Below are 22,829 nucleotides of genomic sequence, written 5' to 3'. Positions count from 1 at the left end.
AGTTTGAAATGTGTACACAGCCATGAAACCATCATCACAATCAGGGTAAGGAACTTATCCAATCACCTTCAAAATTTCCACTGGAGGGACGCCTGGGTGGCTCAGTTGGTTGGACGACTGCCTTCGGCTCAGGTCATGATCCCGGAGTCCCGGGATCGAGTCCCGCATCGGGCTCCCAGCTCCATGGGGAGTCTGCTTCTCCCTCTGACCTTCTCCTCACTCATGCTCTCTCTCACTGTCTCTCTCTCAAATAAATAAATAAAATCTTAAAAAAATTTTTTTTCCACTGGAAAATCTTAAGAAAATGGCAGTCAAAGCAATGTTTCTCAATATCTTTTTTTAAAGAAATGGTCCCTTCTGATAATTTTTTTGGAAGTCTCCTCACCTCCTTCAGTAGTATATAAATTTTCAAAATGAATTATGTCGTATCTAAAAATGGATCAAAAGAATAGACAAGAAAACCATAGCTTTGGTGAATCTGGTGGCAGTATATAGGACAGATTGGTGTGGGGCGAGCCTGGAACAGAATGATCCATTAACAGCCTAAGAGGCTTGGCAATAAACTCTTGTGAGAGAATTAGAACAAAAAGAAAGAATAAGTGAGGAAGACTAATTGTGTGTTTAAGACTGGACAGAGGGAATAGGGAAAAATGACTAAGATTTCGAGCTAGCTGGATGGCCGTCTGGGAAAGTATAGGGGATAAGAAAGGTACATAGACATGAAGAATTAGAGCTTGTGTATGTGGATTTAGGAAGAAGGGAAATAAATCAGATATGGGGATCACCCACATTGAGGTGAGAGGTAAAGCCAGAAGGCTGGCTTGCCTTTGTGAGAGACAGTGTCAGTGGAGAGAAAAAAGTCAAGGCAGAATTTTATGAACTCCAAATCACAGCAGCCCCAAACTGTTAATGGTGCAGTTCTCAAAACAGTCCAGAAACTGGGCTAAGCTCTTCCCACAGTGTATCGTTTCATTTATCCCTCACCACAATCCTACGAATTAGTAACCCAATCATTTCTCTTTTAGAATGTGGAAACTAAGGCACAAAGGAATTGGATAACTGGCCCAGTGTCACCTGATTAGTCTATGGTGAAACTAAATTGTTAAAATCAGACGGTCTGAAGTTATCCGGAATCTCTGGGCTTTGTTTTCTTTCTGCCACCCCACCACTTCAGCCCTCCTAGGAGAGGGTGATTTTCCTATTCACTTGGTATAATCCCCGGGGGCACAATACCCTTAATCTCAAGATACTTGGAGGCAGATTCATATTCTGACGTTTCATTGGCAGTATAGCATAAAACAGGGAAGTGGGAAAAGAAAAGACAAAGAGGAGGTTGCTGGCCTCTGACGTTTGTCATTTACTTTGTCAGCTTATTGAGATATAACAGACATATAACTTGTATAATAAATTTAAAGCATACAACGTAATGATTTGCTCTATGTATGTATTTTGAAGTGATTACCACAATAAGGTTGGTTAACACATCTATCACCTCGCCTAGCTAAACAATTTGTTTTGGGGCATCTGGCTGGCTCTGTCAGTGGAACTTGTGCCTCTTGATCTTGGGATTGTGAGTTTGAGCTCCCTGTTGGGTGTAGACACTACTTATAAAAAATATATAAATAAAAAAATAAATAATGTGAGGGGTGTGTGTGTGTGTGTGTGTGTGTGTGCATGTGTGTGGTGAGAACTTTAAAAATCCACTTTTTTAGCAACTTTTCAACATATGATATGATATTGTTAATTACAGTCACCATGCTGTGTATCACATCCCCAGATCTTCTTCATCTTATAACTGGAAGGTTACATACCCTTTGCCCTCCTTCACCTATTTCTCCTCCCTCCCAACCCCTGCCCCTGACAGCCACCAATCTGTTGTTTCTCTGTCATTCAACTGAGATTGCATTTACCAAGAATTAATTCAAATACATAGACACAATTTTATTTCATGAACAAAACAGCATTGGTCAAAGTGAAAATAGTGATTTCACCCAAGAAGTAAAATACCACAAAACCTACCATGTTGAATTTACAGTAATGTAAGGGACAAAGGAATACACTGAGTGTCTTAACTTGGTAGCAAAAAAAAAAAAAAAAAGGGGCGCCTGGGTGGCTCAGTGGGTTAAGCCGCTGCCTTCGGCTCAGGTCATGATCCCAGGTCCTGGGTTCGAGCCCCACATCGGGCTCTCTGCTCGGCGGGGAGCCTGCTTCCTCCTCTCTCTCTGCCTGCCTCTCTGCTTCCTTGTGATTTCTCTCTGTCAAATAAATAAATAAAATCTTAAAAAAAAAACAAAAAACAATTTCTACTTAAGAGAAACATGAAATCTCATTTGGGATTACTAACCTATTGTGATTTGCCCATGAAGAGAGGAAATAGCATAACTTGAAAAAGTCAAAATATAGCAGCAGTGCTACATATTTATTTCTATGCATTTAGGGGAAACAGATAGCTGGTTGCTGGAGGGAGGGGATGTGGTTACATTTGAGCCAAACTGTAACCAAACCATTAATGTCTCTCTTTAAAAATAGATATAGCAATGCTTTTCTTCTTGACAATCCACTAAGTAGTCTAGCCTTGGGGTTTATGAATGTAAGAGTCTCTATGTGATGACTGCCTACTAATCTATGAGATTATGAAGGATTACTACAAGATACACCTGCAGATACCACAGGCTTCACTTCCAATCACTTAAGGTAGGGGCTGGGGAAATGTAGACCCTCTACTGACTGACTATCCAGGGGTCCTGTAGCTTTCTGATTTGCCAAAGAGCTCAAGAAAGTGTGGACTATGGAGGAACTGACAAACACTCTTAGATTGAATTCTTAAAAAAAAAAAAAAAAAAAAAAAAAATTGTCCTGTATACCATTGTGTTTGGCACGAATGATCAGGGTTGCAACAGAATTTAGATTCTTTGAAGAGAAATGTTCATTTAGCTTTTAGCTTTAAAGCAGGTGTCTACATGCCCTTCTGTAAGGGCCAGATAGTAAATACATTTTATAGGCCATTAGGGATCTGCTGCAATTCCTCAGCTGTGCCGCTGAAGTGCTAATACAGGCATGGGCAACACGGAAACAAGTGAGTGCGGCTGCTTGCTGATAAACCTGTGGACACAAAAAGCAGCAGGCAGGATTTGGCCGGCCCCTGTTCTAACGTGAGTGTGCTCAAGTCCTATATGGACATAAGAATGCCCTGTGGAACTGGCTAAAAGGGTTGGCTCCTAGGCCCCAGCCTGACCCTACAGAATCAGAATCTCTAGGGATGGGGCCTGGAAATCAGCAATTCATAAGGTCCACAAGTGATATGTAAAGCATTTTTTGGTTTGAAAAACACTGTGGTATGCAGCTAGTTTCATCTAAGCTGGGATGGCCCCACTGTCCTAGATGTGGGCCAGCACTTCCTGCATCCTGTGGCAGTAAAAACGCACTGTTTTATCTTCTGTTGGCCTTTCTCTTAGAAGGGCAGATGAAGAAACTGCTTTTTTTTTTTTGCTTTCAACCTAAAAATGCATAAAATGATTCTGCTTTGGTGAAATTAACACAAAACTAAGGATAGGAATTTAAAAGAAAATCCTCAACTTATAACAAGATTTCAACAAAAATCTCCCTTGTAGTCATTTAGACTGCAAAATAAATAGACAAGATCCTTACCAAAGGACAGGGCTCAATCTGAACTAATAGTTTACCGTGTGTTCCCTTTCCCAAAATATGCCCAGCAGAGGCCTGCTCTGTTGCCTTGAAATTTCCTCCTAACAAACCATTACTTTGTATCTGGAGGTCTTGGCTTAAATGGAACCTCCTCCAAATTCACGTAAAGACAAAGTACAAAATCTCTGTAGACCTCCAAGGGCTGCTCCCAATTTTAGCAATTGGTGGAAAAGAAATTATTCAGCTAAGTCCAGTTGTGTCCAAAGGAAAGCAGCTTTGGATTTGGTTGTCTGTTTTGTTCTTTAAAGATTTTTTAAGTTTTTTTATTTGACAGAGAGAGACACAGCAAGATAGCACAAGCAAGGGGAGTGGGAATAGGGTTGCAGGGAGCTCGATGCAGGGCTTGATCCCAGGGTCCTGGGATCATGACCTGAGCTGAAGGCAGACGTTTTACAACTGAGTCACCCAGGTGCCCCTGGTTGTCTGTTTTAATGGCCAGCAATCAATCCCTGGATCAAGGGGCAGTGATGTTGAAGCTAGAAAACAGCGCCACCGCTTCATAGTCAGCTCTCCAGGTTCTCCTAGGAAGGACAGGGAATAGCCTCCAGTCAAAGGGACTTCTTTGTAAAGGGAGCATCCTAAAGAAAGCACAAATAATCTGCAGACACCTCCAGGGGGTACAGCTCTTACTGAGGCCTCTGCTGCTGCTGGAAATGAAGAGGAATGCTCAGCAAGAGCAGATGTTCTAATGATTACTAAGACATGGGCTTAGAATGCCTCCTATAGTTACCGCAGCAGCAGATAGCACTGTTTGTTGTGAGATGACAGGGGATGATTCTGAATTTCTGAAGCAGGGCTGAGGCTAGTACTCTATCACCAGTATACTTAACAGGCCGTTATATATAGGAAGCGGGATTTAGCTTTACACTGTTAGGAGTCAACTAAAATTTTAGGCAAAGTATCTCTGGAGTCCAACACCTAGAGTCCTGAGCTTCTGACTGCTCCCCTTCCCATGGGGAAAAACAAAGCAAAACAAAACAACAAACTGCCATTTTCAGCAAAGTAGGGAGACCTGTTCTTCTATTTGGTTTCCAACTTACAAAAAGAATCAGGCATTGGGAGTCCTGGGTATTAGTACAAAAACAGTGCAAATGCCTATCAAAGCCAGGGGCCCCGACATACTTACCCAGCCTCCCTGGCCCTGGACAAACTCTTGGATGGCATTGTTCCCATTGATCATGCTTGTCATGGAGACAACGACCTGTCTTGCCATTTCGGGAGCGATGTGGGCCACGTATTCAAGAAGCTTCACTGACACTGCCAGAAAGGCTCTCTCATAAGCTAAGCTGGAATCCTGAGCACACCAAGCCTGACTAAGACTTTTGACTGTGTCCTGAAGTGCAGCTCCTGCCTGGAGAGAGACACGGGATATCAGTGAAGTGTTGATATAAAGGTACAGGAGACTGCAGGGGCAGGCATCCAGTAGAGCAAGAGTTTCATAGAGAATGGCAAGTACATTGTATCTGATCATATCTAGGTAATCTTAAGGAGTGTTATTTTGTTATTCATTGTAACGTGTACAGAGAAAACATAAGTAGCCCATCAAACCCATAATTTCAGATATTATTAAAGACATGAAAAAAGGGCCGAAAGTAAAAAGTGATTTGAAAGAAAAATATTAAGTACACAATAGTACAGCTGGTCGAGTTGTAGAGGTATTACTTGAATGACTGAAGTCTGTGAAATTCTAAAGTTTAAAAAAAAAATTGTTTTTCCTCCTCCTCTTTCCTTCCCCTCAGAACTGATCCAAAAGTCATTAGGTGGGGCCAAGCAATATCTACTGTGGTATAGTGTAGGGGGACCCTTGGTAGTCAGAGCAGTTGTCAGAACCCAAATAAGCTGCAGAGGGCATCCACATATGTACCCAGATCTTGGTTTCCAAATATCATTCTCCATTTAAAGATACCAGAGCTCTCTGGAAAAAGACTGATTGCAGGCTGCGGCTTGGAAAATACAAGAGAGCTGTCAGAAATTAAGGAAGTACTCACAGAATGACAGGGACGTACTAAAAAGACACAGTCCAGGTGGTGAGGACACCCACTGGTCAAAGCTAAGACAATTTGAGCATCCAAATAATAATGATAGTAACAGGTTACACCCATTGAATAACACAGGAATTCATGAGTCCATGTTGATATAAAAAATAAATGAATAGATTGAAATGTTGATGAGAGGGGCGCCTGGGTGGCTCAGTGGGTTAAAGCCGCTGCCTTCGGCTCAGGTCATGATCCCGGGGTCCTGGGATCGAGCCCTGCATCGGGCTCTCTGCTCAGCAGGGAGCCTGCTTCCCTTCCTCTCTCTCTCTGCCTGCCTCTCTGCCTACTTGTGATCTCTGTCTGTCAAATAAATAAATAAATAAATAAATAAATAAATAAATAAATAAATGTTGATGAGATAGGGGATATTTACATAGTTTCAAAGTACCTCCACAACACTTAACTATATTAACCACAGATATTAACTACAGTGGAGAAGCCTTGCAGATACTATCCTAAGTGAAGTTAACATCAGTAATGGGACAAATTAAAATCTGTGCCACTTAAAAGGTGCAATGAGAAGAACACAGCAACTCTTCTGTGACCTCCCTACCAAAAGTACATACCCTGAATCCACTCAAGAGGAAACATGAAACAAACCCAAGTTTAAGAGACATTCTACAAAATGACTGACCCATAATCTTCAAGCACCAAGATCATGAAAAATCAAGGAAAGACTGAGGAACAATTCCAAACTGAAGGGGACTGAAGAGACAGGACAACTAAATGCAGGATCTGACTCTGGCCTAGATCTTTTTGTTGTATGTGACATCACTGGGACAACTGGCCAAACTTGAATGGGATCTGAGGACAAGATAATAATGTGTCAGTGCTGATTTCCTGGTTTTGATGTGGTTATATAAAAGAATGGCCTTGTTTGAAGGAAATGTGAAAGTATTAGGGGATGATGGAACATTTTATCAACTACCTACTCTCAGATGATTCAAGAGGGAAATTCTTTGTACAACTAATTATGTGCAACTTTCCTATGAATTTGGAAGTTCCAAAAAAGTTTTTTTTTTTTTAATTAAAAAACAAAAGTAAATTCAGCTCTCGGCTACCTAGGAAAGTTTCAGGGCAAGCAATTAGGAGTAATAAGTCCAGTTCTGCCTGAATGGGCGCACCATCCAAGCTATATTTCATAAGAATAAAGCATAATGGTGAAGAGTGTGGTTCTGGAATCAGTCTGGGTTAAAATCCTAACTTCAACACTCACTCAGTAACCTAATTTCTTGTTTCCCTCTTCCTCAGTTTCCTTATCTGCTTAAATGGATAGCGAGTCAGGAAAACATGTATGGAGGGTCTCCCGTATAGGAGGTACTATGCTGGGTTGTGTGAAGACTGCAGTGAACAAAGAGGTCAGATTTTGGCTCTCACGGCATTCCACAAACAGGAGGGGAGGTTACACTGTGAGTTTCAGTTCCTATAATACCCCAGGGACTGGTGGAAGGTTTAAATGAGATAGTAAGTGCACAGTGTTTGGAATACTGCCTGGCACCTGTTAAGTTTGTATTACCTGCCATTATTGATAACAAGCAGCAACATCTTCTAGAACGCTGCCTGTGGTCTTTACATCTAATGCAGCATCCAAGTGCCACCGCTAGTAATCAGCATTCTGATGAAAAGCCAGATATGCCCTAGGTGGCGGCTGTCAGTACTCATTAAAACGTACTTGAGGACTGCCTGCCTTTCCAGTACATAATTTCATTGCTGGACCTTGAGTTGGGGGAAGGAAGACACCCACTCCCAGCCAAATAAATATTAAATAGGTGCATTAAAGAATAAAGTGCTTTACCAAGAACAAAGTGCTACATATGTGCTCCGTGTCACATAAGCACAGCTCTGTCGAAAAACAAATGGGAACAATCTGAAGGTTGACCAGCCCTTGCCAGAAGATTTTCCTCTCAATACCACTTAGGCCTTTGATTAACTCCTGAACAACTAGCAACTGGAGAATTCCTGCTGTGTCTCCTTGGATGAACATAAGCCCCCAAATCTTTTGCAGGACATTTCTAGTTATAGTCATACAAGAGTGGTAAGAAAGGAGCATCTGGAACAGAAAAACTGCAGCAACTTTACCCGTCCACGACTGGTTTCTTCAATGACATTTTTGGCAGAAGCTTCCAATTCTCCATTGAACTGGTCACCCAACATCCGAAGGCGACCAGCAATGATGGCCACGTCAAAAGAGCAAGGCTCTCCTAAGATGGAGGAACACATTCACAGGCGTTATACAACTTGAAGGGACGGCCAGTCCCAGGAATCTGGGCATTGGAGAACGCTTTCTAGACTTTCAAACAATTGTGGCATCGATCTCTCCCGAGAGCACCTTCGATATCCTTTCAACCCCATAGTCAGAAAATCTCCCTTCACTGAGAATATCTTTCCCTTCCATGGAAACTACTGATTTTCAGGTATTGCTTAAAGCTTAGTTTGCCTTTTGAAACTTAGGAGGCAATAAGAAAGCATACTCAGACGCTCTTATTGACCCGCAATCAGCACCTCAGGCCAGGAGTCTTACCTGAATCTGGTTCGTCTCCACAACATAGGTCCCGGTTAGCAACCTGCATCGGGGTGCCTAAGAAGTCTGTGAGTAAAGTGTTCAAGATGCATTCTGTTTGCTCCTCAAAAGTTCGGGGCCTCTTCATTTTAGATGTTCGCTGCCGAGTTTTTGCTTTTCCACAAAACAAGCAGGTTTCAGCTCAGCAGGAAGTCAGAACTGCTGGTAAACTAGAAGCATCGACCTCTGTTCTTTCTAAAGTCTCCTAATGGGACATGTAGTCCTGGAGCGTGTCCTACCACTTTTTTTCAAAACTAGCTGTCAGAAACATGGGACTTCTCTGAAGAGCTCACCTACACAAACTGGGGAGACTTTTTGAAAACTTTTAGTTCCTTTTCTCAGAACCACACCCTAGCCAGTACTTAAGATTAATGAATAACTTTTATTGTTAGCCAATTTAGAACTGAAATAGAGTTGAGGAAGAGTTTCTTGGGCAATTTCATTTAGAAATACTTCCTGTTAGGTTCTGAGTCTGGTGTTACTTAAAGAAAGTTTCAGAGTTATAATAGAACAGCATTCAACTTCTAATAGACGGCATTTATTTGCCATATTCAGACGTTTTATGTATTGAGTGTCTATGGGTAAGGAACTATGCCTGGCACTACAAATAACACAGGAAAATGACACAGACACAGTTCCTGTCCTTGCGGAGCTTACGCTTTTGCATGCACAGCTGATATTACATGATTAATCCATAATTTCTTGTGCTTATTGAGATAGTGTGTGATTACCTTGTGCAATGGGGAATCAGACCTAGGGGGTTAGGAAGGCTTCCTTGGAGTTGTTAACATCTGAGATGAGCTCTGAAGTACAAGGAGGGATTATGAGGCAAAGAGGAGAAATAATACCATTCCAGGTGGGACTAGGATATATAGAAGTTGAGAAGGTGGGGGAAAAAAACTTGGGCATTTGAGGAATTAAGAATGGGGATAATACAAAGTATTTCACAAGGAAATTATATGAGGATTAAGTAAGACAATGTTATGTGGGATGATCCAGCAGTTTCTGACATGTAGTAAGTGTTAAATGTCTTTCCTCTTAGCCCAAGGCCTGAGGACCAGGATGAAAGGAATCTGGGATTCGCTCTCCAACAGAATTAAGTAAGATTCTTCTAACAGGCGTTAGACTCCATCACTGTTTTTATGAGATCTCCTGACTGACACTTACCCACAGTGGCTGCCTTCTTAATGAAGCCACATCTAAGTCTGGGATTTGGGTGTCAACACTCAGCTCTTCCAGGGTATTCTGACCTGGTGAGCTGATAAGGAATTCAAGCATAAGCAGTAAGCTGGTTGTTCAGAACGAAAGTCCTACTTGCAAAATAAAAAGAGCCAATCTTCTGTTTTCTATTCTGTTCTAAAAACAAATGATCATAAACTGCTTTTGGATGAGAAACAGAAATTACATAAAGGGCTGTTTTCATTTGTTGTCCATCACTAGGGCTGAAACCAGGTTCTGCTGAGTAAGCCTTAGACCTGACAGAAGATCCTTCTGAGAGAATTCTGAGCCATCATCCTTTCACACTAGAGTGGGTTACTAAAAATTTAAGGATTCTAATAAATTAATTTGACATATTCCCCAAGTGCATACGAAAACAAATGAAAGGTTTATAAGATACCATCCAGCTGGTGTTAAATACCCAAGGTAAGTGGCATCAGTAAGTGGTAGCATAGAAATTTAAAAGCAAGCCCATCCTACCTCAAATAATAAAGCTTTTCCCACAGTAATTTGTTTCACAGCTGATGTGCTTATGGGCAAATGCCACCTTTGGAATCTAATCTTTGCATTATCTTATCTATCCTTTGCATTATCTTGTAGAATCAATGTTGTAAGGAGTAGATCTTCTCCTGGGCAATATGGGGTAGTTTCCTCCTTTGTGTATTTCTTCTGGAGCCTTCATTATAGGGTCTTCCCGAACCACCCCATTCCTTCTTCCACAGCTCACATCCCCTTCACTCTTGCAGTTCAAGTACTATCTCCCAGGTAGTACCAAAAAATGAAGCCACAGTGTTTTCACCATCACTTGCTTCTTTTGCTGCCCTGGCCACAATTTACATCCCTCTCTCAAAAGCCTCATCACCTTTTTTCATTGGCTCAAAGTCTAGGGTCTTGTCATCTGCCCCAGGTCTGCCTGTGAATGAGGATCCTTGGGTACTGCTCCTCTCAATGTGTAAATCTGTAACTGAGAAAATAAGTTCTTTGTCTCCCCTCCCCCAAACACCCAATATATGAGAAAGGGATAGAATAATGGTTACAGAACTCCCATTCAAAGAGGGGTATGGGGGAAATGGAAGCATTTAACAGCCACTAGTCCATGGCAGTAAGATTAAGGTCAGGAACTACACAAATGATTGCCTCTGCAAAGTTTTAAAGCACCATTCATTACACGTGTCACATACTATTTCCTAACCCAGACATTAAAAAGTCATTTTTCTAAAAGCACAATATCAACTACCCTCAAGGATTTTAAAAATATGCATCTACTTACATCACATCGTCAAACCATATGTCTGCCAAGGCTAGAGAGAGCTCCTAGGGAGAAGAAATATAATTAACTTCATGGTATACGTAAGCTTTAGTCATTTTGCTTATAAATTAGCAAAACCAGGCTACAGTTAAAAGAAATCATTTCCTCCTTCAGACCATTTTAAAAGTACACTTTCCAAAAGCAACAGTCTCATATTTGGCTATGCCCCACACATTACAGACAAACGACCAAGTAGGACTTAATCTTTTAAAAGCTCCAATAAATGGGATCATTTTGGTAACATTTGTTCAATTATTGAGCCATTACGAATTTTCTTTAGATCAACATTTCAATTATAGCCTTTAATTTTTAAAGAAGTAAATAATTTTACTTAATCTCTACCATTTATATCCTGTTCCTTTATAACACTGTAAACTGGCAGCACTTTTCACTTCCATTTCCTTTCTTTTAGTATGTAATTAAACGGTCACGGTTTAACCAAACAAATCGAACTATGGAAAAGGCAATTTTGAAACCGTTCTGATCTCTCTACATGGAATCGTGGGAACCCATGATCTAGATCCTTCTCAGTGGGGAGCAATTTTGTCCCACCAAGGCACCTTTGGCAATGTCTGGGCATTTTTGTTACCACTGGGGGTTCTATTGGCATCTAGTGGGTATAGGCCAAAGATGCTACTGATAATCATTCTACAGACCACAGGAAAACCCTCCATACAAAGAATCATCTGGACCCAATGTCAGTAATGCTGCTTATGAGAAACCCCAGTATAGATGGACTTCCACTATTGTTTGGTTGATACAATATAACAAAACACACTTCAAACACCAATCCCAAAACACCATCAGAATCTAATTATTGACAGCCATTCATTTGGTAAATATTTACTGAGTCATCATTATATGGCAGACTGTGGAGATGGAAGGAAAGAACATCACTGTCCTTAGAAATTGTCCAGGGGGGAAAACAACGCACAAAATCCAGGCCCTTGCCAGAAAAATCAATACCGTCTGTTACTTACTCTTATTAAGAGCCTAGTTGAGAGAAATGATGGCTGAAAAACTTAAAGGTATGCAGTCCATTTATGTATCTACGTGGTAGAAGTCCTTGAATTAAGCTAGATATTTAGATTGTGTTATCTTAAGTCCTTGAAGAAATGTGCTCACTAAGGTCCATGTTAAAGTCATGCTCTCTGCTTTTACTGAAGAACACCATAAGTGATAAGAAACCCATTACTGACTTCCATAAGAATCTTGTACTTTTCCCCGTGTCACCTATGTGAAACTACATGTAAATTTCTTTTGGAAATTAATATTGGAAGGTCTCTTCCTCTCTAATGACGACTTTATACCTAGTTCTCTTCACTCAGCCAAATCACTTAAGAGCTAAATTTGAGGCTCAACTGTACCAATTATGTCAGCCCTTAAGCCTGAACACTTGTGTACTTCCCCATCCCTAACTAAGCTGGTCTGAGATGGTATTTTCATCTTCCCTGTTGTGGATCCTCTGGTTATTTATACTTTACTATTTATACTTTAAGCCATCCTATGGCATCTGCTCTCACCATAAGTTGCCTCAGTTAATGTAGAAAATGTGGGCAGGTATGAATAAAACTGAAAGCAAGGAAGAGTGACAGAAAACAATTACAACTGTCCTGCTAGACACACGCACTGGAGGCCTTGACAGCCTGACAGAACCTGTAATGAAAGCAATAAGGGTCACAGGAAACTTCCTGCAAGAGCTCGTGACTGAGCAGAACGCTGAGAGACAAGGACTAGATGCTGCCTAAAGAAAGAAGATATGAGGGTGAGGAAACGTTCTAGCCAAGCAATATAAGCAGGAGCAAAGCACAGAGGTGAGAGAGAGCCTTGTGCATTCAAGGAAGGCCAAGTCGTTTGCCGATGCAAGAACAGGGTGTTCGGGGGAGCGGTGAGACAGGACACTTAAGAGTTACCTCTGACGCCGCACTAAAGACTTTGGACTCTGGCCTTGAAAAGCATGATTAGAAACAGGAGACCAGTGAGGAATTTATTGCAGTAATACAGGGAAGAAAAGATGATCCCCACAAACGATGACTTTATCAGTTTCCATAAACATCAGGCATCTTTAGTAAAACAATCCCTATAATGGATTAGAAAAGAATCCAAATCCTATCCTCAGTCCCTCCCCATCCCAACATTAACCTTTCAACATCACCTAGAAAATGGGGTCATTCACCTATAGGTATGAGAGGACTAAGTCAATAGTCTTTGGACAAAAACATAAAAATCCTGATTCTGAGATTGTCCATTCTCGTTTGTATTTGATAGCATCTGGATTTAAAAGCAAATTGTAATAATAAAAAAAAAAACAACTAGGAATTCTGATAGCTACTCATCTCACCTAGGACAAGCAGCAAGAATCTGTTATGATTTTATGTCTCCAATTGTTCCAAGCACAGTTTCTAATACAGAAATAAAACTATTCAGTGTCTCAGTCCTTGGCTCGTTTTGTTTCACAGAGATCTGCATTTCGGAGTTCTCGGGCTCCAAGAGCAGTTCTGTAAGGAACAGGCAGCCAGTGTCATCCTGGGCACTGAGGTAGGCTTTCCACGGCTGAGCCCCAGCCCTGCTCATTGCGATGGTCTGGATGTTCACTACTTGTAGGGCCATCTGGAGGGTGTCGGGATGGACGGCTCCCCGCCAAGGGAACACCTGCTGATGAGCAACTTTCAGGCTAAACCAAGTTTTCTCAAAATACTCAGCAGTCAGCTGGCAATTGGGGACTAGCATGAGGGCTCCAGAATCAGGAAGTTCCTGAACCGTCTCCTTGCTCTCTTCAGGAATCAGGGGACCTGAAAGAGTTAGAAAGCTTGTGTAAGAGATCTTTTTAATCTATACCAACTGTGTTTTTTTTGAAAAAGATTTTATTTATTTGAGAGACAGAGAGAGACCACACGAGCAGTGGTGTGTGGGGGTGTGTGTGTGGGGGGGAAACAGGTTCTCCACTGAGCAGGGAACCCTAAGCGGGGCTGGATCCCAGGACCCTGGGATCATGACCTGAGCAGAAAGCAGATGCTTAACGACTGAACCACCCACGCACCCCTAAACTATGTTTTTTAAATCTAGATTTCCATAAGTACACAGTGTGACTTTTATCTTTGGACAAATGGTTGAAATAGCCAATGAGGAACTTCTTTCTTGCTCACGAAGACTTCAAATTCAGGCCACAGTCTGAGCCGTAGCTAGGGTACTCTACTTCCTACCAGTCATTGCAAAAGGTAAAGATTTTTCACAAGATGTAAAGTAAGGACTATTTCTACCTGAAGTGGCAAAGGATGCAGCGTTAGGAAGCTCTGGGCCCCGACGTTCTGGCCCCTGGTATTTAGAGATGGTTGCCCAGCGGGCTTTGCCGTAGACTGGCACCAGTGTGTTGAAGTCTGAGGCCCAGCTATTCACAGGTCTTTCTGCCTGATCCTCCAAAAGTCCAAGAGAAGGGTCAGATTTAGGACTACACAGGATCTGCTTCACTCCATCAATGCCAGCTAAGAGAAGGCGATAATAGAAGAGGCCCCGGTCTCGTACTGCCATATCCTTTTCTTCCTCTGAGGTAAGACAAAGACTTGAGTTAATTACAAACAAAACCAAAACACTCCTTCTACCCTGTGCCAACCGGAATGGGGGAAAAAAGAAAGGAGGGAGGAAATCTTAGAGAACATTAACGTGGTTTCTTGGGTCCCCAGCGTGACTCACCAAATAGTGTCAGCTGTCAGAATGTTTCCTATCTGACATGGCAAGTACAGTTTCCTTCTGGAGAACCTACCTATGCAGTAATGTAACAGACGCCCCAGCATGTCCTGGCACTCAGCAGGCCGGGAGAGGAAAAGGCGCAGCAGTGCAGTAAGTAGCTCCATCTTCACAGCTGGAAAAGTCTCTGACTTCACGTTCTCCACAAAGTCTTCCAACACATATGGAGCATTGGGGATTCTCTCCCCATGGACACCAAGGAGCCAAATAAGTGCCTGTTTCCCCTGAGGAATGAAGAAGTGAGAGCAGGTCCTTGCCATTTGACTGTACCAAACACAGTAACGGGTTTTGTTCCCTGCAACGTCAGCAGAAAAGGTATTATCTTTTATTTACTTCAATTTGCATTGTTATCGATCCCCCACACCCCGACTGCACTCTCTACAACAAATAGGAATAAAATGTCACTACACAAAAGGAGACTCAAGACTCCCAGAGCCTGCATTGGTTATATAATGAGGCTTCCTCAGTGTGGGGGCCTCTGGCCCAGTCTGGGGTTTAATATGTCAGTGGAAGCTATTGAAAGAGCGCTCTAAACCACTTCATGAAGATGGTAATTAACCTAGAGTGCAAATCGGAGACCTCTGGGAAGCTTCTTAAAAATCTATGTGTCTAGGCTCAGCACTCCTGAGTATTTAAGTTGGCAGACCTGCAGTGAAGCCCAAATATCCACAAATGATTCTGATTCTCATTACAGCTGAACACTCCATGGTCTAAAATCTCTGGTTCAACACTGTTCAAGAAAACAATGATATCAAAGCATTTGTAGCAAAAATCATAGATAAATCTCATGTTTTTATCACTTCTACCCTAACTACACCCAAAGAGAATCTGAGGTGGCAATCAATTCTAAGAACTTCCATATTCAGACACCGAGTAGAAAGAAGAATTAGGTTCCATTTCACAGAGCAGGGTCCCAACAATTTCCCCTCTGCCTGGAGATAAAAGAGAATTTGCCATTTACCTCACTGTCTTGAATGTTCTCCTCGCAGCCAGGCAGGGCCTGACACACAGCTTCCGTACACTGAGGACACAACCAAACCAGGTCTCGGAAAGTTTGCACCACCACTACAACACAGCTCAGGATACAAGAGCATAGGATTAGAGGCTCCACACAAGAAAGAATCTTAAGAGAAGTCACAAATTCAGACTAGACTGCTACGTGAATTTCTGTAAAATGGGTGTCGGAGGGGTGGTCAGTGATTTTCTGAGAAATGTCTAACACGGGCAATAATTTCTTAAATGGGTGTTGCTCTTATCGGATTGGCCATGAGGATCAAGGAGCTCATATATGCAAAAGCACGTGGTAAAATGTAAAGCAAATGTGAGGTCATATTATTGTTGAATGATATTTGGAAGAGAGTTTAAATGGAGCCACCACGGATGGGACTAGGGTGAGGCAAACGAAGCGCTGGAGGTGTAAAATTGAAAACATGCAGGGTTAGCATTTGCACAAGATTGAGAGTGAGTGCCTCTTGCATCCTGGGTACTTTGCTTGCCTCACCCTAGTCCCAGTCCTGGAAGCCACTGCTGCCATAAAGCAAAAAGAGGGGTGAGGGTGGGAAGTTAACAAGCCCGGGCATTCTGGTAGCCTTCATTATCTACAGAACAGCCTTGCAGAGTTATGGCAACCTGAAGACCCTCTCTGTCAGATCTACAGACCCTATGCTTCTCTGATGGCAGCACTTGAGGATGTAAAGAAAAACTTAAATCTCTGTTACACAACGATAATTTTTTTTTTTTTAAGCAACTGCTACAGGGCAGGCATTTGCCAAAAAAAAAAAAGAGCCCAAAGGGTAGCCAGCCATTACCTGTGGTAATGTGCTCTTGCCGAAGCCCCAGCAACTCTGTTAGAATCTGCACACACTGGTCTGTGTAGGTCCTGGCAATCCCACCTACAGGAGAACAGAAAGCAGAGAAAAGTGGTAAGTCAAATCCTAGCACCTCATTTTAAAAAAACTTGCCACCAGTCAAAGACAAAGAAGAGTGGCAAAATCTTAAAAAACAACCACCACCACCAAAAAAAACCACCCCTTGCTTGATGAAGTAACAACCTAAGTTTCCTATGTTTGGTAAAAGTGAATTTTTCCATTGAACAAGGCTGAAAACCTTCAGCAACAAAGGTATGTGTGCGGCAGCCAGATACGAGGCATTGTGGGCTTCAGAGCACCTCACAGGAATGGCCCTGCTGGGAGCGAACACCTGACCACAGGAGCTCTGCTCTCCGATTTGTTCACTCTTCCTGCCCCTGAAAATATTCATTCTTCATTCTAACATAAGGGTTCCTTCTCCTCTTCCACTTGATGTCCTCCAACAAAACATAGCTCCCTGGCTGCTTTCATTTTGTGACTCAGTCTGGCCTTCTGAATTCCAGACAAATATGAAAAAGCCTGTAAGATTTAGGATTTATTGTGTTGGTCTGTACTCAGCACAATGCATAGCCCATAGTAGAAGCTCAATAAACAACTGGCCAGTTGACACAGGACTTTGAGTCTGGAAAGCCTGGTTCTGACCCCGGGTCAGGAACCACATGACCTTTTGGCCACTTAAAAAACTCTTTGTTTCTGAGGTTCTTCATCTCTAAAATGACGTGATAACACTTTCCTACTTTTCCTGACTGCCTCCCAAGACTGTGCTAAAATGATATATGGGAAAGCATTCTGGATAGTACCCAAGAAAAGGCCATATAAATGTTAATTACTCTAGTTTGAGTTACCTGTATTCTCTATCCTAGAAGATAAGGCAACACCAGTGATGCCAAAAAAACCCTTCCCTCCCCACTTTTGTCTGTGGCCACCGACCCCATGGTAATTTGGTACATGGTAATTTGTCTCTGACGCAAGATTCGTTCCCTTTTGGTCTCCATGATTCCACAGGTATCTGGTTAGTCGAAGGTCTCCAAAAGGAAAAGCAGCAGACCCCTACCTATGGCAAAGATGGCGGCCTGGGCAAAGTCGGCTGACACGTCAGTACAGTACCCTCGGAGCTCCTCTAGCACCTGCTGTACGTTCTCATCGTTCACCAGCTCACACAGCACCTCCACCTTCTGCAGCTTGATGTAGTGGGGCTCCGAGTAGGAGCAAAAAAACTTTTTGTAGTGGCTGCTAAAGTGCCCGGGCAAACTGTGCAAGATCTGACGCACATGACACAGGGCAGCAAAACAGAGCTCGCGGCTCTCCGAAGAACAGGCAGCCAGCAGAGGGCCCTTGACTTGCACAAGCACATCCGTCTGTACATGGGGGAATTTTTTTGCCAAGATGAGAAAGAGTTTCGTGGCTCCCATCACCACACCGGGGCTACTGCTCTTGAGAAAGCTATCTAGCAGATTGAGAATGTCAAACAGCTCCTCCTCACTGCGGGGTTGATAGCGTAGCAGAAAGTGCAATACTTCAGCCTGGCCCCACTGGTCCAGTTTTGGCATTCTATGCAAAAAAGAAAAGAAGAGTGTTATTTCAGCAACCAAATTAGGACCATCTGCATGCAAATGTCATGTCACCAGTCATCTGTTCATCATAACAAGGAGAGAATTCTTGAAAACAGGCTGTGCCATAATAGAATTATTCTTTTCCATGTGCTATTTAAAGTTTACACAAAATTGGCTTTCAATTCCGAGATGAGTTTATACTACAAATTCTCATCATCTAAGGCCAAGGACCATGATCACTGGACCTAGATCCAGAGTCTTTACAGTTTAAGACAGTATAAATCGCTTAGTTTGGGGGAACATAATGATTGTAAGGGAGGACAGAACCTATTTCCAAGGGATATTTCTGCCATCTCTCTATACCACCAAAAGAAACTAAGACAAATAAAAGAAATCCTCTCAGTGAAATATGAGGAAGCTAATAGTCATGGTTAACTTTACTACTCTACAGAAGTTGTTCAAAATGTCTCCTGTCATGTCATGATCCCACTAGGATGCAGATCTCATAACAAAGAGAGCACCGAGGCATCCAAACCGATTTAAGAGATGGTGGGCGATGGGCTTGTTGATGACAATGCCTCCTTCCTGTTTCAGAATTTCCTCTAGAGACCTCAGGCAGTTCACAACCACAATTGGATCCTGGTCACGCAGCAAACTGTATAATTCATTTACCAGAGCACCGTCTATAAAAGAGCACAAAGATCTCAGATAAAGAACAGCTTCACTGTCTCAGGAACAGAGCCAGAGTACTAGCTCCAGGCAGACAAAGCTGAACTTCTCTGCTACAAAAATAACAAAGGCAATAATAAAGTGCAAGGCAAAAAATTGCCATCTGCAGACTGTTCTAAGTAGCTAACGTGATGGATGTCACCTGGGCCCCAGAGAAAAGGCTTCTGTGATCTCAAAAAATACCAAACCGGCCTTTCTACTTAAAGAGACAAGTACAGAAGTAAGGCCACATTACTATTTTCTCCCAAAGTCACGTCATCTTTTACAAAGTCATACATGTAACTGAGGCAAAAATAAATACTGGTCATGACAGATTACACTGAAACTTACCCACTTCAGAGTCTCCATGAAGATTATGCATCTTGGCACAACCAAGAACTGCCACCCTCCTGACATATGAAGCTTTATCTCGCAGACCACTGAGAATGGGCTGTTGGATATATTCCTGCACACCAGGCATCCTAAGCAACACATACTGGAGTCAGCCAGATCCTGAAATGCTAGCTTTGATGGAACTCAGCTCCTATTCACTTAACAGAAAGTTTAGTAGATGTTTGAATGTACAACTATCACATCATAAAGAATTAGGGAGGGGCGCCTGGGTGGCTCAGTTGTTAAGCTTTTGCCTTTGGCTCAGGTCGTGATCCCTGGGTCCTGGGATTGGGCTCTGCATCGGGCTCCCTGCTCGGCAGGAAGCCTGCTTCTCCCTCTCTCACTCCCCCATGCTTGTGTTCCTACTCTCAATCTCTCTCTCTCTGTGTCAAATAAGTAAATAAAATCTTTAAAAGAGAATAAAGAATTATGGAAAGCCACTGCTAAACTTAAAAAGTCATAGTTGACTTTTCATCTGGAATACTACTACAAGGGCAGCAAAAATACATTATCTACATAATTGTTTAGAAATCATTAACCAGGGACGCCTGGGTGGCTCAGTTGGTTGGGCGTCTGCCTTCGGCTCAGGTCATGATCCCAGCGTCCTGGGATCGAGTCCCGCATCGGGCTCCTTGCTCTGCAGGGATCCTGCTTCTCCCTCTGACACTCTGTCTGCCTGTGCTCTCTCTCTCTCTGACAAATAAATAAATAAAATCTTAAAAAAAAAAAAAGAAAGAAAGAAATCATTAACCAAAATCAAGAACTATTTCAGCAAGAGTGAGGATGGAAAATTCCTTTTAATGTAACATGTGACATTTAATGTAATGTGACATAGTTTTTTAAGTCTAAGCAATGGCTGAAAACTTGGGTTCAAGTTACAAGCGCATTTTCTCTAGTATTAAGAAGTTCAAATAGATTATCACCATTGAAAACCTTTCCCATGGTCTCCTGAATCCATCAGCCACTATTAACAGTCAGAGAAGAGGGTACTCACCTGAGACTACACATGCTTCGTAGTGCCAGCCCTCGCACCATTGGATTGGGATCCGAACAGTCTTTGCACAGCGTATTAATGGCCAAGAGAGCCAGATCTGGTTTCAGGGGGGCATATGTGCACATGTAAAGATAAACCAGCTTCTTCTGAACAATATCTACAGTGGCACTGGCCTTCACCATTTCCATGAAGACACCAGACATGTCCAAGCCCTGAGTCATGTGCCTGAAACCAACACACACAGCAGAAGTAAAATACATAATCCACAGCCTACAATGAAAGACATTTTATCTATACACATCCTGGTTATCCAACTAGATTGTGAAGGAAGCAACCAAGTCTGTCTTGTCTATTACATTGCACAATACTTCACACCATGGACCTATAATAAACATTCTTCTATGCATTTAACAAACATTTATTGAATTCCTGGTACATTCCAGTCTAATTCAGCTTCTACATTCCAGGGATATGTTCTGGGGCATAAACCTGAAGAAGGCCTGGTCTCAGATCTTTAGAAACTTGAAGTATAACTAAGGAGCAAGACAAAAACACCACTAAATACAGTACAATAGGTAAATATTAAAATAGGTAAGTATTAAAACTGAAGTTATAGACAAGGTTGGGGCACCTTGGTAGCTCAGTTGGTTAAGCATCTGACTCTTGGTTCCAGCTCAGGTCATGATCTCAGGGTTGTGAATTCAAGCTCCACATCAGTTCTGAGCTCAGCAGGGGGCCTGCTTGAGATTCTCTCTCTACCTCTCCCCCCCTCCAAATAATAAATAAATCTTAAAATAAAAAAAAGAAGTAACAAAGTGCAGTTGGGATCCAGAAGTCTAATACTGACAAGAAATCATAAAACACTTCCAATAGGAAGTAACACGTTAGTTAAATGAGCTGGAATTTTCCAGGCAGGTGTAGTAGTAAAATACATTACACATACATAAAATACATAATGCATGCTACGAGACGTGTAGACATCAGCAAGAATGCTACGTTCTTTAAGAGTCTGCAAGTAGGGGTGCCTGGGTGGCTCAGTGGGTTAAGCTGCTGCCTTCGGCTCGGGTCATGATCTCAGAGTCCTGGGATCGAGCCCCGCATCGGGCTCTCTGCTCAGCAGGGAGCCTGCTTCCTCCTCTCTCTCTGCCTGCCTCTCTGCCTGCTTGTGATCTCTCTGTCAAATAAATAAATAAAATCTTTAAAAAAAAAAAAAGAGTCTGCAAGTAGTTGTGTTAGGGTGTTCTCGGGGTGCTAGGATAAGAAGTTTGGATTTCCTTCTGTAGATCCGTTTCTCAAGCCTGGTCTCCTACAGGAATCAGATGGGATGTCTGTTTAAAATGCATATTCCTGGGTTCCATCCCATCCGACTGAAAGCAGCATTATTGGATTGGATGAAAATTGTACATTTTTTTTTAAAGCATCCCAAGGGACTTTTGTGCATCCTGACGTTTGTGATCCACAACTACAGCCAAGAATTATACGTTCAAACTCATGTTAGGAAACTTCGGAGTAAAATGAGGAGGCAAGATGACCTAGGAAGCCACTTCAATTGCTTTGGTAATAAAACCAGAACAGCGGTGCCAACAAAAAAGAAATGCATAGACATTTTCTTGGGCGGGGGGGGGGGGGAGAGGATGGATATTTAGAACTATATATCCATACCATCTGACTCGAGAAGTGAAAACCAGGAGTCATCAAGACTGACTTCCTCCCTAGGTCAGCAGGACGGTGACATTCCTCAACCCAAATATAAGCGGAAGAGCAGGTTTGGGGAGAGGGGAAGGATGCAGGTGCTACTTTGCATGTCTTTGAAGAAACATCCAGATGGGAATGCCCAGCAGGCAGTAGGGTATGTGGGTTTGAAGATACAAAAGGCTTTCTGTACTAGACTCTATAGATCAGGGAGTCAGCAGTCTTAAGTTCAAGACATGGGTGTAACCACCCTGCTGAGTAAACGAAGTCAAGCAAGTGCCACAAGGGAGGCTGCCGTGGCCATCCAGAGAAGCGGGAAGACCAAATCACACCCTGCCCTGGGTTCATTCACACTTTCCGAGCGGCCAGGGGTGGGGTCCCGGATGGGGGCCGCCGCGGGGAGTGCGGGCGGTAGCTGATACCTAATCACTCGCTGGATGACATTCCGGTAGCGCAGCCTATCGGCCTGAACGTGAGGATTACACAGAGCCTTCTTGAGCTCCTTCACCACGTCCTCGGAGCCAAGGTACGGCATCTTCGACAGTCACCGGGCAGCCCCCACAGAACCCCTAGGTAACTCGCGAGCTCCTCCTAGCCCTGACGAGGGAACCTGGGTAAAGCAAATGTCAGTAAGCGAGGAGCCCAAAGGCGTGACCTCACCCCAGCCTCGGCTTCCCCGGGGGCCGCAGCCCAGGCCCAAGCACTCCCACACCAACCCTCTCCGCGCCCCGGCGAGCCCCGAACGAGGCTCTGCGGTTCTTTCCCGGGACCTGCAGGCCGGCTCGCTCCGCCCGAGACCTCTCCCGCTACCTCGAGACCCTCCGCCCCATTTCCAGCCCCGCCGCCGGAGGTCCGCCGAACCCTCCCTCGCCAGTTCCAGCCCTCGGTGCGCCTCCGCGCGGCTGCCCGCCCGGATAGGCCCAATCGAGCTTTCTGCGGAAGTCCCGCCTCCTCGGGGGCCGCCCGCGCGCGGCGGCTGCCACTCACCTTCTCGCAACGAGCGCCGAGCGCCGCCCGGACGTCGACCTTAGGGCGCCCTTCCCCCGCCT

General features: G+C 43.3%; 2 protein-coding genes across 7 annotated transcripts; both read right to left on the bottom strand.

The window, feature by feature from the left end:
• Positions 1 to 3,439: 3,439 nt before the first annotated feature.
• Positions 3,440 to 8,592, bottom strand: BCL2L15 (BCL2 like 15). The gene is made up of 4 exons (XM_047724552.1): positions 8,263 to 8,592; positions 7,821 to 7,942; positions 4,832 to 5,056; positions 3,440 to 4,226 (listed from the first exon to the last, which is right to left on the bottom strand). Exons 1-4 carry the CDS (start codon positions 8,387 to 8,389, stop codon positions 4,209 to 4,211), a joined length of 492 nt encoding a protein of 163 aa, XP_047580508.1. The 5' UTR covers positions 8,390 to 8,592; the 3' UTR covers positions 3,440 to 4,208.
• On the bottom strand, positions 7,821 to 22,784 carry AP4B1 (adaptor related protein complex 4 subunit beta 1). Of its 6 annotated transcripts, none has more exons than XR_007126491.1 (13): positions 22,551 to 22,684; positions 22,203 to 22,390; positions 20,089 to 20,313; positions 19,053 to 19,183; positions 18,529 to 18,676; positions 17,495 to 17,991; positions 16,381 to 16,464; positions 15,534 to 15,637; positions 14,589 to 14,796; positions 14,089 to 14,370; positions 13,170 to 13,620; positions 10,790 to 10,833; positions 7,821 to 7,942 (listed from the first exon to the last, which is right to left on the bottom strand). XR_007126491.1 is itself a non-coding variant. In XM_047724549.1 (11 exons), the coding sequence occupies exons 2-11, from the start codon at positions 22,313 to 22,315 to the stop codon at positions 13,193 to 13,195; spliced, it is 2,220 nt and encodes a 739-aa protein (XP_047580505.1). In that variant the 5' UTR covers positions 22,316 to 22,390; positions 22,768 to 22,784; the 3' UTR covers positions 12,790 to 13,192. The 6 variants fall into 6 exon arrangements, 4 of the variants coding, with proteins under 4 accessions (XP_047580505.1, XP_047580503.1, XP_047580504.1 ...); XR_007126492.1 differs by lacking the exon at positions 7,821 to 7,942 and adding an exon at positions 9,468 to 9,551; XM_047724549.1 differs by lacking the exons at positions 7,821 to 7,942; positions 10,790 to 10,833; positions 22,551 to 22,684 and adding an exon at positions 22,768 to 22,784 and having other exon boundaries at positions 12,790 to 13,620.
• Between the last annotated feature and the right edge of the window lie 45 nt (positions 22,785 to 22,829).

This window comes from Lutra lutra, chromosome 4 (assembly GCF_902655055.1).
Source record: "Lutra lutra chromosome 4, mLutLut1.2, whole genome shotgun sequence".
Taxonomy (NCBI): domain Eukaryota; kingdom Metazoa; phylum Chordata; class Mammalia; order Carnivora; family Mustelidae; genus Lutra; species Lutra lutra.
Note: the sequence above shows the minus strand (reverse complement) of the source record. Positions and strands in the feature narration are given on the sequence as shown.

Coding starts and splice junctions, on each gene's coding strand:
- AP4B1 (XM_047724549.1), bottom strand. CDS start 22,315: ATGCCGTACCTTGGCTCCGAGGACGTGGTGAAGGAGCTCAAGAAGGCT. Junction 19,184..20,088: donor CGAAGCATGTGTAGTCTCAG/GTGAGTACCCTC, acceptor TGTGTTGCTTAG/GATGCCTGGTGTGCAGGAAT. Junction 13,621..14,088: donor TGCATCCTTTGCCACTTCAG/GTAGAAATAGTC, acceptor TAACTCTTTCAG/GTCCCCTGATTCCTGAAGAG.
- BCL2L15 (XM_047724552.1), bottom strand. CDS start 8,389: ATGAAGAGGCCCCGAACTTTTGAGGAGCAAACAGAATGCATCTTGAAC. Junction 7,943..8,262: donor TGGAGACGAACCAGATTCAG/GTAAGACTCCTG, acceptor CCTCCATCTTAG/GAGAGCCTTGCTCTTTTGAC. Junction 5,057..7,820: donor AAGAAACCAGTCGTGGACGG/GTAAAGTTGCTG, acceptor GTCTCTCTCCAG/GCAGGAGCTGCACTTCAGGA.